Consider the following 14,204-nt stretch of genomic DNA (forward strand, 5'->3'; position numbering starts at 1 on the left):
TGCTCCGGTTTCCTCCCACATTCCAAAGACGTACGGGTTAGGAGCTGTGGCCGTGCTGTGTTGGTGCCGGGTGCGTGGCGACACTTGCAGGTTGCCCCCCAGCACATTCTCAGCAATGCAAAAAGATGCATTTCACTGTGTGTTTCAATGTACATGTGACTAATAAATAAATATCTTATATCTTTTTTCATTCTTTTCATGTCACATATAAATCATGGTACCAGCAAAGACAATTTGAACTGAACCGTGCTAAACTATTCTCTCTTTCATTTTTTTGCTTAGTACTTACTTTTTGTCCCAGTATTCCTGGAAGACCCATAACACCCTGAATTATAAAGGAGATTCAGAGGATCAGTCATCTGGTCAGAGAAGTTTCCAATATTTACAGTTCTATTTCTTAAGTCTCATCACATTCCATACTGTATGATAAAGGTATAATAAATAAAAAAAATTAACATTCCTGTAATTAACCCCATAGTTTACAAATATAATTATTTGACAATGATTCTTACCATTTCTCCTTTGATTCCTTGTTGTCCCTTTTCACCCATTACACCCTGCAAAAAACATACTTTGTTAGAATTGTAACTTGTCCTTTGCAGAGAAAAGACAACCATAACTAACAAATAATAACCTGAAAGTGATGCACATTTACTTCCTCTTTTCTTGATGGTTTTCTCCTCAGCGGTCCTGAAGATGCCAACTGCACAAAAGACACCTTCCAAAGAAACCATGACTTAAGCCTGAGCCTTCATGTTAATAAATTCTGTCCTCACCCAAACCCCCCTGCCTTCAGGAGGTAGTTAGAGAAAATAGCACATGGGTCCTGAAATATTTGTCCCAAGAAAGGGAAGCCTGTTCTGACCACATCAGCAATAGTGTCCTCCTGCACAGCCCAGAGCCTGTTCAGCTCAGATACATTATAGTTAGTCATTCATCTGAAGTATTATAAGATTAGCTTTATAAAATTATAAGGTTAGCGGGCATGGTAGTGTAGCAGTTAGCATAAAACTACTAAAGCGCCAGCGACCCGGGTTCAATTCCCACTGCTGCCTGTAAGGAGTTTGTACATTCTCCCCGTGACTGCGTGGGTTTCCTCCGGGTGCTCCGGTTTCCTCCCACATTCTAAAGACATATGGGTAGGTTAATTTGGTGGTTTAAAATGGTCTGCGCAGACTCGTTGGGCCGGAAGGGCCTGTTACCATGCTGTAAATAAAAAAAATTTTTAAAAATTTAAAAGCTGCATGGGTTTCCTCCGGGTGCTCCGGTTTCCTCCCACATTCCAAAGACTTATGGGTTAGGAAGTTGTGGGCGTGCTATATTTGCACAGGAAGCGTGGCGACACTTGCGGGCTGCCCCCAGAATACTCTACGCAAAAAAAAATGCATTTCACGGTGTGTTTCAATGTACATGTGACTAATAAATAAATCTCATCTTATGGGTCTTTAGTAACTTACTAACCTTATCGCCTTTTTGTCCCATCAAACCCTAGAAAAACAGAACAAAAATCCAATGAATTATCTTATCTTCAGTCAAGGGAGAAGAATTCATGTGATTTCTTATGGTTGCTTTCTTCCAGGTCTGCATTGGGATACACAGATATTTTCCTGAGACATCCACCCAACAAAATCTTAGCCATCTTAGTCTTAAAAGTTTTTCATTGACCCAATCCCCCTAGTGTCATGTGTGTGTGTGTGTGTGTGTGTGTGTGAGAGAGAGTGAGGGAGATTTTTAGACTGTCTTTCTGTGAAGCTGTACTTCGCTCCAATTTTAGCATTATGCTCTGAGTTCTTTTTCTAACTTCTACCAGAGAAAATGATCTTCCTGCAGCTACCCAACTGAATCCTTCTTCCTTCCCCCTTTCCCCCTTTTTCCTCTTAACACTCAACCAATGTACAACTCTTCCAATAGAACAATTTCTTTTTCTGAGCATTTGTTTTTGTTAATAATCACTTCAGCCTTATTGCACAGAAAAGATTGTGCAATTTTGTTTTACATCAGGAATAGGAGCAGGAGGAGGCCATCCGGCCCATCGAGCCTGCTCCACCATTCAATAAGATCATGGCTGATCTGGCCGTGGAATCAGATCCACCTACCTGCCTTTTCCCCATAACCCTTAATTCCCCTACTATGCAAAAATCTATCCAACTGTGTCTTAAATATATTTAATGAAGTAGCCTCCACTGCTTCCCTGGGCAGAGAATTCCACCAATTCACTACTCTCTGGGAAAAGGAGTTTCTCCTCATCTCCGTCCTAAATCTATTCCCCTGAATCTTACGGCTATGTTTAACTTTGCAGATGCTGGAAATCTGAAAGAAAAACAGAAATGCTGGAAACAATCAGCAGGTCAAATAAACTAATTACATTCATTTCTGAAAATAGGTTATTTTCAGATTTTCAAAATAATAATATAAACTGCAAATGAAGTATTGCAGTTGAAGAGATTATAAGTGAACAGTAACACTGTAACAGGACAGATTTTACTCCCAATGTCAAAATTTCATTCATGCTCGTAAATCTTTTTGTGTGAGGTTTATCATTGTTCAAGGACATAGAGCACCCTGACAACTGGAGTCAACAACGACAGCACAAAAACGGACTAAAACAAACATACTCAACTCCATCCCCCATGCTAACTTGAAACTGTATTATATAAATAGTAAAACAGCACAGTCATTTGAAAGTTGTAAGCTACTCGCTTGGATTAGAACTCTGTAATCCCTCCAAAGAAATTTAAAAAGAAACACTTTAGTATTTTCCCACTGCTCTTGTAGAAATAATAATATCATATTCTTCATTGTGACGGTAACAAAAGCAGTTTTGAGATATTATTAAGCCAATTTTGGTCTCATCAGAAAATGTCTGATTGATGACATTCTCATTAGATGCAATGAATGTGCTCTGACTAACCATACCTACAATTCCTGTAAAGAGGGATATTTTAATCAGCATGCATCTGCTTTGCCCATACATATAGAAACAACTCGATCTCAATTTTGACCATAGGAACAAGTCGTCTTTTCCCACTGCATGCACTATAGATAGATTCCCACACCATGGAGATGCCATTTAGATGTGTTAAATGTAAAATTACTGGGAGTTACCATACCTGTCTCGAAAGAACAGCATATAATGCTGCATAGTTATGAGACTGAAACCAGCTGATTTTCTGCTTGTCACCTGTGGAAGGTTGTAGAGTGGATTGGGGAGCAACGACACTAAACCGAGCAAGGTCATTGACAAATACATTGACTGACTGAAAGATAAATGAGATATACTTCCCTATTGCTCATTAATGGAAGCAGCAGTGTACAGTTTATATTACTGGATTATTAATCTGGATGTCTGGAGTAGTGAGCTGGAGACACAAGTTCAAATCTCATAAACTCACTGTGAAATTTAAATTCAGTTAATTAAATAGTCCAGAATAGCACGCTGGGGTCTGTAAAAATGGCCCGGAATCAAACAGATTGTCTTAAAATCCCAATTAATTCACCACTTTAAAATATTCGTTCACTGGAAGAGATGCCACCAACTATTCCTTATTTCCTTTGAGATGGGGATGGTGAATTGGCTTCTCAAACCTCTATTCCAATTAATGAAGTGTCTACAAAAGTGCTTTTGGAAAGGGAGTTCCAGGATTTAAACCTAGCCGTGATGAAGGGGCAGCAATATGTTTCCAAGTCAGAATGTCACACAATCTAGAGAGGAACTTGCAAGTAGTACTGTTCCAATGTCCTGCTTGGTGAGCTTGCCTAGTGCTACTGAGATCACCTGGGAGAATAACTGTAGAGCAATCTGTAGATGGTACACACAGATGCCATAATGCAATGGTGGTGGAAGGAGTGAATGTTTGAATGTGTGGTGTGGTGGATGGCGTACCAATTAGTAGACTACTCTGTCTTGAATGGTGTAACACTTCTTGTGAGTTGTTGGAGCAGCACTCATCCAGACAACACCTATAAATGTTGGAGAGACTTCAGAGGTCAGATGGGTCCTTTATGTTTCTTGTCAGTAGAGACATGGAGAGGGTGTTGATAGTGGGAAACATGGCCATGGTTATGCCATTGAAATTCAACACTTAGATTCTCTCTCGTCGGAGATTGTCATTTGTGAAGTGAAAATGTTACTTGCCACTTACCACTCCTTGTTGTCTAGGTCTTGCTACCTGCAGGCATGAATGTGCTCATTTTGTGATAAGTTGCAAATAGAATTGAACATTGTGCAATCATTGGTGTACATCCCCATATCTAACCTTGTGTCAGAAGGGTCATTGATGAAGCAGCTGAAGAAGGTTGCTTCCCTGAGGAACTCTTGCAGTAATGTCCAGAGCTCAGGGCTGGCATGATTGACCTTCCATAACCACAACCCTTTTTGTGAGATGTGACTCCAGCTTATGTCTTCCCCTGGATTTCCACTGATCTTTAGGAAAGGAAGTCTGTTCAGACTGGTCACAGCAATGTGATTGACATGTAATTATCCTGGAAAATGGCCTAGCAAACAACTCAGTTGTTCCAAACTGCTACAACAAAACATAATACAAATGGACTAACTGGGATCAACCGAAGCATTGGATTCGGACATGGTAAAGGCCTGTAAAGCCCTGTCGATCGTGCAAAGTTAGGAGTTGGTACCACAGATCCCACAGTCTGACACAGACATACTCCCAATACCTACCTTTTGGCCAACAGATGATTCATTCATGATCCCCGAATGTGTTCAGTTCCGCTGCCTGTCTGACCCATGGAATGTGGTGGCAAGGTGAGAATGGCTCTGAAGGTCCTCAAAAATTACCTCTGATCACCATAATGCCTCATGGGGCAAGGAAACCTCCTACGGACTATCATCGGTCATGTTCTGCCAAGATATGAATCAATACCCTTCCTTGTTAAACACCATTTGGAGGTAGCACTGGCGGGTAGCAAGGATGTCAGACTTTACTGACAGGGTCCTGAAGTGTATAACAATTAGAACAGGGCTCACAGCTGGTGATAAAAAAGCAACAGAAGGGGAAAACCTCCAATCCTGTAAAAGGGTCTCAACCCAAGACATCGACCATCCCTTTGCCTCTGCAGATGCCGGTTGACCCACTGAGTTCTTCCAGCTGTTTAATTGTTGCTCCAAGGGAAAATCTACTTCATCTCATCCTCACCATTCTATATCCCAGGAGCAACTGTCCATGCAAGTCTGGGAAGCAAGGACCAAAGCACAGACCAAGTAACATCTCAACTCTGGAAACAACTTCTAAAATATGTAGCTCAGTGAGGTAGGTTCATAACAGGTCTGCCAGCTCAAAATCAGGCATCCATTAGCACCAGAATCCATCAGCAGCAGCAGAATTATCTTCCATCACAATCTGTGAAGTCATTTTCTCTCATTACCATGACACAGTACTAATCTTGGCTCATCGAGTACAAAAGAGCAACAGGGAGCAACAATAAGCCTTTTGGCTTCAAAAGGCAGAAGCCTTTTCATATTCATGCTAAACAGTGGATGCAACATTCTATGAGAACAGCTAGGTGATCCCACAATCAATGGATCAGATGAAAACTCCTGTCATAGTGGGCAGCGTAATGCTATTACAGCGCCAGCGACCTGGGTTCAATTCCGGCCGCTGTCTGTAAGGATTTTGTACGTTCTCCCCGTGGCTGCATGAGTTTCCTCCGGGTGCACCGGTTTCCTCCCACATTCCAAAGACGTACGGGTTAGGAAGTTGTGGGCATGCTATGTTGGTGCCAGAAGTGTGGCGACACTTGCGGGCTGCCCCCAGAACACTCTATGCAAAAGATGCATTTCACTGTGTGTTTTGATGTACATGTGACTAATAAAGATATCTCATCTTATCTTATATTGATCCATGAAATGTGGTGGACAATTAAATAACCAATAAAAAGAAGGGCCTCCCTGAACAGCCCCATCAATGATGACAGAACTCAATAATGAAGAGCAAGAGACTAAGGCTAAAACATTTCCAAAGCTCTTCAGCCAGGAGTACCAAATGGACAATACATCTCAGTTTCCTACTAAGCCAGTCTTTAGACAATTTAATTCATCCCACATGCTCTGAGAAAAAAATGGCTGAATGCATTGCATGGGCCCCAGCCAATTCAGGAGAGAAGGGCAGAAGACTTGTCCTTCTGAAATAGCCAAGTCTCCAGGTAAGCTGTTCCACAGAAGATGCTTACTGATGATTGTGCAATGTTTAATTCCATTCAAAGCTCCACAGGTAACAAAGCAGCCCATGGCCACGAGCAGGAAAATCTTTGCCACGTGTGTTCTTCAACTGACTGTCTCTCACCGACTGTGAGTTGGCTGTCGCCATTATTCAGGACATAATTGTTCTTGTCCTTACCTGCTTTTGGAATCACAGTATTTATGTGGCTCGTTATAAAAACATTCTGGCTCCAAGAACAGGTCAATGGGATGGAATACTCTCCAGTTGCTGGATGAGTGCAACTTCAACAAAGCTCAAGAATGTTAACATCATCCTGAACAAATCAGCTACCTGGACTGACAACCAAGATACCATCCAATGCATTCACATCCCCCACTACCAATTCATGGTGCACCATTTTCAAGATGCACTGCGGCAGCTCAGAGCTTCTAATACATTCCTCATTATTTTCCAATCTCGACACCAGGGATAGGGATTATCACTAGCTCTAATTTTCTCTCTAAATTACTCATTATCTGAGTTTGGAAATATATTGCCTTTCCTTCAATGCTACTGGGTCAAAATTCCAGGCCCCTTACCCAACGGTACAATGGGGGTATCTTATGGGAGGATGTGCAAAAACTGCAGCAGTTCAAGGCAGCGCACTACCACCTACTTAAAGTCAATTAGGGATGGAAATTAAATGCTGACCTTGCCAGAAATACATTCTGCCTGAGAATAATGAACAATAAAAAACTTGCCTTGTACCTCTGTGCTGGTGCTTCACTGAAGATGGAGTTCTCATTGTAGTTAGATAAAATGCATGAATAATTTTCAGGCTACAGTTGCCACTTGTTATTTAAGATAACAAGAATCAGCAAAATATAGCAAACTTAGTTATGTCTGTATTTGAGCAGACCTGCTAGAAATGTTATAACCAAATGAAGCTCTTCTTTAACTGCAACTTCCAATACAATTTAAATTGCATTGACTGATAAAATGTTGTCCTTCCAGTATCCAAAAACTAGTAGAAACAATTCAAGGCTAGGAGAAAAGTGCCTCATTATGCAGAGGATTTATTCTCTACCCTGAAAAATGCTTTGTTAGTATATGTTATACATAAAGGTATAATCTGGTTCACAGAGAGTAACAGCTTGAGTGGTCTTTTGCAATGAAAATGAAAGAAAAATCTTCGTAATAATCACATCAGCGGCGTCCCACCTGACAGCAAAATAAATCTAATGTCCTCTCCTACACAACCAGGCTTAATTCCAAAATGATGCATTCACTTGAGGTTTGATTTCTTTCAATTAGTGGGTGGCAAGCTAAGCATCCTGGCACAAGATATACTCAAGAAGTGAATAATACAAACCTTGGGCCCCATTGGTCCTCGAGCACCTGGCAATCCTGTTAATCCAATATCACCCATTTCACCCTTAAAATAAGAAACAGAATTAGTCATTGTAAATTAGCCTAACTTTTGAATTGAAATTAAACAGAGACTGACCAACATACCCAGGGGACTGCAAAATATAATTCACTGCAAAGTCTGTTCTTGCTTTGTAATAATAAAGTGATATTATCTTCAGTTGAAAAGTAATTGGTAAGCACTTATTGTCTTCAAAATTGTGATGCCATTACGTAAGCGGCATTGAAGTGCAGTAAACTGCCACAATCCTGGTTCCAGGATTTGGACTGTTAAACATTACAAGTCTGGCACTTATTCGCTGGAATTAGCCAGTGGGCCAACTAATTTACGTGATTGGGCAATATACAGATAATTTTGCAGAACTGCCGTTACTGAATGAGCATCAACAGGTAGCTTGCTCATCCTGATGGACGGCACTGGGGATAGTGGAAGGAGGATGATTCAGCTCTTCTGTCCCATTGAGATGGAACCAAGATCTTAATAGGATGAAGCCAAACCCCAGAAGGTTTTTGTGGTGCCCAGACAATCACTCATGATATAACTCCACCCCCACTGCTATCCCTTGTTACACCATTTGGAAACAGCACAGTATTTAACTGATCCTTTATTCATAGTAATCAATAACGTTAGCTTATGGTCATGGTATTTTACTGCCTCCACATGAACTGTAAATGAACAGGTGACTGCTTTCATCAACAAGAAGGTCTCTCCATTAGGAGGATAATGCACTCAATCACCTTCTGTACTCAGCACACAACAGTGAAAAACTGCATAAAATACAGTGGGTGGAATAGTGACAGATCTGGTCGAACTGCTGCCTCACACCTCCAGCGACCTGGGTTCAATGCCGACCCCTGCTGCTGCCTGTGTGGAGTTTGCATTGTTCTCCATATGACTCCATGGGTTTCCTTCCGCATACCAAAGATGTGTGCAGGATGGTAGTTTGACTGTCCGCTGTAAATTCCCCCTGGTGTGTAGATGACTGGGAGGATCTAGGAGGAGTTGATGGGAATATGAGGAGAATAAAATGGGATTGGTGTGGCAGGAGTATACTTGATGGCTGGCATGGACTCAATGGGCTGAAGGGCCAGCTTCCATGCTGAATGACTCTATGACTATCTGGAATAACAAACGGTCAGCACTGATTCAGTGCCAAGCCTCTGCTGTTGTAGTTTATGATGCCGTCAGACACTTTGGCTTAAATTACAGCTTTATAATCCACCTTTCATCTAAAGGTCAACATTTAACAGACAGAATGAATTTGAAAAGTGGCATTGCAGCTGTGTTGTAGCGCCTCAGAAAACGATGAGGTCACAGCCATTGAAAAGGTCAGCTGCTCAGCAATGAACTCAAAAAAAGGTTCCCAGGGAGTCCAAATTATATTTTTAAACTTTTCCATTTTGGCCAAAGATCCAGTCAGCTGTTTGTCAAAGAGCACTTGAAATTAGACTTCTTGGCTGAATGAGTTTGATTGTTTTGTAAACAAATACACTTGTTGGATTAACCGGACTGATAATTTGGGTTTAACATTTTGTCTGGCCTTCATAAGTCTAGGAGGAAGGCAATATTTACACGTGTGTGTTGCCATGAGTCTACCTCAACATGAGAAACGAGCATCCCTTACCTTGGGCCCAATTGGTCCCGGAGATCCGACTGAGCCTGGCATCCCACGGGGGCCTGGTAAACCTGTACTGCCCTTGGAGGTAAACATTTACAGATCAGTCCCATCTCTTTATTTGACAGAAAAGTCAGTAAAACAGATACATTAAAAGCTTCTTGATCGCACGATCTTTTTTTGAATCAGCCACAAAAAATACAGTAATAGTTGGCTCTGCCAGAGCATGTATTTACTCAGAGTACATTCATACATCCAGTAATTCACTTCCACTTGTTGTTAGGCAAAGAGAGCGAAGCATTCTATTGTTAATGCAGTGGAGCACAAATCAAACAGTTTCATGGTAAAAGCACCAATGGAACAAGATGTCAGAGGAAGTGGTTGAGGCAGGTACAATGGTATCATTTGAGAAGCACTTGGATAGGCATATGGAGGGGCGGGGCTTAGAGGGATATGGGCCTAAAGCAGGAAATTGGGACTAGCTGGGTGGGCACCGTGGTCGGCATGGACTGGTTGGGCTGAAGGGCCTGTATCCGTGCTGTATTGCTCTATGACTCTGTGCCCTGGGCACTGAGACACGAGGATTCGAAGTCTGAAGGTCGTGCAGAAAAAAAAGCAGGAAGACTGGTTCTTAGAAACTCAATTAGATTGCACCTTTTATACAAATAGTGAACAGCTAAAATAAATGTGCACCATTTTTTCAAACTAAAAGTATGTGAAAATGAAATATGGAGTAATACCAATGATTTAACTTTCTAAGTCACTTCACTTTACGAATTAGAAGGCAAGGGGGGAGTGACTTTGCTATCAGCAATGCAATGTTGAGCATTTTTTCTGTGAGATCGCATGCAGTCTCCAATCATAGAGGGACTGCAGAAACCAGTGAAAAGTTTTGTTCTACACCTGGTCCTTACTTTTCTTCCTGGTCTTCCAATTTCTCCCTGAAAGGGACAGAAACACACTCGATTGATATCTGTTTCTTGCCGAGTTTGCAAAATGATGGCTATGATTAGTTTATGTCACTTACAATGTAAACCACAAATTATGGGCTCAGCAAATTTGGGTTGGGCAATCACACACACTTACATTTGCTCCTTTTGGTCCCATAATCCCTTGAATTCCTCGTGGACCCTGTTGGTGCAACAAAGGTTAATGGCAAATTTCAAACATTATAATTGTGTGTATATAGATCATAGGAACAGTACAGCAGAGAAACAGGTCCTTTGACCCCCAATGTCTGGGCTGACCATGATGCCAATTTAAAATGCACATCTTCCTGCAAAATGAGTCGAATTTAATTATAACCAAGGCTTTTTACTTCTTTTTTGATGTCTGAGAATTTTTCAGTCTGATTAACTACTTTGACTGCTCAATGACTTCACTGCTCCCAGACTGATTTAAATTTATATTGGAAGATAACGATTTCACACAACCCACTAAATGTCTGTGTGTAGCATTTTTCCAAGGCCAGTAGCATCTCTTCAAACTTGAATGCAAAATCTGGACCATTAGTAATTATCCTGTTAGCCCCCATGAACTTATGAGAAAAATCAATTCAGAATCAGGTTTATTATCACTGACTTATATGACATGTAATTTGTTGTTTTGCAGCCACAGTACAGTGCAATTGGATGTTTCAGCAGCTGGGCATTTACCTGGCACAGCCAAAATGCACTACAGTTACTCAACTGGACTACTCCAATGCACGTCCCAAACTTGTGACATTTACCATCAAGGACCAAGGTAGCAGGTGCATGGGAACACCATCACCTACTTATTCCCCTCCAAGTCACAAACCACCTGACTTGGAAGTACATTGACATCCTTCATCATCACTGGGTCTACAATCTGAAACTTCCTTCCCAAAAGCACAAAAGAAATACCTTCATCAGAAGGAGTGCAGCAGTTCGAGAAGGTATTTCTCAACCACATTTTCAAGGACAATTAAGGATAGGCAATAGTTTTGCTTGCAACATCCAGATCCCAATAAATGGATAAATAGACAATAAATTAACTCATTTACAAAATTTACAAACTAGAGTAGTCTGTGAGTAATAACTGGACTCAGGTGGCAGAACTCAAGGCCTTGTCCCTGATGGCTTTTAGACAACTTACTGATGTCAAAACATTTTTAAACTGATCAGAAACATTCAAAATCAATATTTATGTAATTTTAAACAAACTAAATTGTTAAAAAACAGTTAGGGGAATATAAACTGATTAAAAACTTTAAGATTCAATGAAATTAATAAAAAAACAAACCATTTTACTTGAACTTAGCATTTGGATCCCATTCAAATGAATGGGGCTGCTCTTCATATGCTAGCCATTCCTCATGTTAACCTGAGAGACCAGATGCAAAATACAGTTCGCCGGTATCTGACCTCCACCTTCCCCGATGTCTGCACTACAGTGCATAGCCATGGACGTAAGGCACGGTCTGACATGTGAAGAACACCATAGTAGCTATTCTCCATGGAACTGCTGGCAAAAGCTAATTATGTTTCAGGCCATTTCCTCTATTAAACTAATGGCCTGAGGATAGTTATACAAATATGTTACTCACCAAAACTGATTTCTATTCTTATGGATTATATTATTTTTAAAATTGATTTTTATTGAATTTAGATTATTGGAAGTTATTGTGGAGACTAGTTAATCTCCTGATGTGTTAAGGGAAAAAATAATGATTTCTAATACAGTGGTTTATTCAATCACTATTATTTTATCTTTTTGACTGATATTATGTTTTAAGAGCTATAGCTTTTCCCTTATGTTTTCATCCATATTTATTTTAGTTTTTAAAAAATGGCAATTAGATTTTTCTGTTACAATTTATTTTGGTACTTGTTGAAGAACTCCTATGTAAAATAAATACAGGTAACACTGGACATATCCATAATGTAACTGCAACAAAGACAATCTTCAACAATTAATATCCAGTTTAGAAAGATGCTTTCATATCAGATCTTATCAAATGGCAGAGGATTAGAAGCAAGCTATACAATTATAATGGGACTGCAGTTAGATGAATTAGATTAGGTTAGGTTGGATATTTTGCAGAATAAAATCACTTTACAGCTGAAAAAGAGATGGGGATAAAGGGACTTGCAAACATACAAATTAAAAGCAGGAGTTAACCACTTGGCTCCCCAAACCTGTTCTGCTTCTTACTATTATCGCTTAAGCTCAACTTCACATGCCTGTCCATGCGTGGTAATCTTTCACCCTCTTGCGGATCAGGAAACTATCTACCTCTGCCTTAAAAATAGTCAAATACTCTGCTCCTAGCTCCTCTTCCACACTCCCCCCAAACACCATTTTTAGGACTTCTACATATTCTTAAGACTCTGAGAGAAAATAAATTCCCTCATCTCTGCCTTAAATAGGCAACCCCTTATTTTCAAACGAAGGCTCCTAGTTTAGATTCTCCACCAAGAGAAAACATCCTTTCCACATCCAATCTACCAAAATGCCTCAGTGATCTTACACGCTTGAATCAAGTCCCTTCTCACTGTTCTAAACTCCAGTGAATACAAGCCTGGTCTGTTCAACCTTTCCTCAGGAGGTAACATTCCCAGTCCAGGTATTAGTCTCATAAAAATAAAAACAGAAAACTCTGGAACCACTCAACACATCAGTCAACATTTATGGAGTAAGAAACAGAGTTAATGTTTCAGGTCAACGCAGAGTCTCAATCCAAAACGTTGACTATCCCTTTCCCTCCACGGATGCTGCCCGACGTGCTGAGTCCCCCCAGCAGATTTTTTTTTCGCTCTCTACCTTTATATTCATTTCTCCCAGCAATAACCAGTAATATCCACCAGCACACCAGTTCTTTAGCAAATCATGCACTGGAGCACCCAGATCTCTTTGCACCTCAGAGGTCTACAACCTCTCACCATTTAGGTAACATGCTTCTTTGTTATGTTTCCAGCAGAGCGGAAAATTGGCATTGTTTTATTACTCCATTTGCCAAATCTTTGTCTTCTCACTTAAGTGTGCATCACCTTAGAGCCATTAAATTCAGTCAAACTATTTTAATTTCACTATGGTTCATTTATATTGCATGGGCTGAGCTAAAATTGGTTCCTAATATTTGAGACAGAGCCACCTGGAAGGCAGTGTGTGGATTTGCTAAGGAATGCCTAACCACCAGATTAACATAGCTGCATTTTAACTGAACGCTATGTGGGAAATGGTCTTTGTCAAATCTAATAATTGTCTCAGGGTGTAGTTAGTTGGATACGTAGAGGCAAAACAGTGGAAACAGTACATCTTGAGTTTCAAAAGGCAATTTAGTGAAACCAAAAGGTCATTACATAAAGGCTCACAACTTGAGCAATAATAGATGATAGATGATTGGTTACTGGACAGAAACCAAAGAGTAGAAATGAACAGGTTTTTCAGAGATTACTGGTGGGGTGCCTCACAGCTTGTTATTACACTTTCAGCTATTTATAATCTATATTAGTGACTTAGTCGGATAGACACAAGCTTGCTGATAATGCAAGGCTAAATGTAACAGTGAGCTGTGAGAAGGACACAATGAGTCTAAGAGGTTATAGACTTTGTGATTTGGTAGAAAATAGAAGATGGAAGACTAGAAGATTATACAGTGCTACATGATTGACAGCTCCACAAATGTATCTTTATCGCTACTATTTTTGGGGTATTTTTACTGAGTGTTTCTTAGTGTGAGTTACATGTCAGTGTGATATTTGTTATGTCAGAATGTATTGAATTACGTCACTGCACATGCAATGTTCTTGAGAAAACTAGACTATCCTGTCCCAGGTGTAACTCGAGTGTGGCATTCCTAGAGCAGCTAAATCTCCACAAAGAAGCACCAGATTGTGAGCATGTTCCAGCTTTTAAGGATTCATATATTTTACCCTTCCGTTCCTTCCCCCCATCAAGACACTGAATGTTTCCCCCACCCATGGATCTCCCCATCTCCCCAGTCAGCACAGTGTTCCCAAGGCCTCTGATGAGCCCCCAATCT

The 14,204-nt window shown here is 40.5% G+C and overlaps 1 protein-coding gene across 1 annotated transcript in view; it reads right to left on the reverse strand.

Annotated features, from left to right (window-relative positions):
- colq (collagen-like tail subunit (single strand of homotrimer) of asymmetric acetylcholinesterase) overlaps window positions 1-14,204 on the reverse strand; it is a 68,921-nt gene that overhangs the window by 31,759 nt on the left and 22,958 nt on the right. The window contains 7 exon segments of the mRNA XM_052016628.1: window positions 290-325; window positions 513-557; window positions 1,462-1,488; window positions 7,528-7,590; window positions 9,209-9,280; window positions 10,114-10,140; window positions 10,286-10,330. Of these exon segments, the coding sequence (XP_051872588.1) occupies window positions 290-325; window positions 513-557; window positions 1,462-1,488; window positions 7,528-7,590; window positions 9,209-9,280; window positions 10,114-10,140; window positions 10,286-10,330 (315 nt within the window).

The sequence above is a fragment of the Pristis pectinata genome, chromosome 5 (assembly GCF_009764475.1).
Source record: "Pristis pectinata isolate sPriPec2 chromosome 5, sPriPec2.1.pri, whole genome shotgun sequence".
Classification (NCBI taxonomy): domain Eukaryota; kingdom Metazoa; phylum Chordata; class Chondrichthyes; order Rhinopristiformes; family Pristidae; genus Pristis; species Pristis pectinata.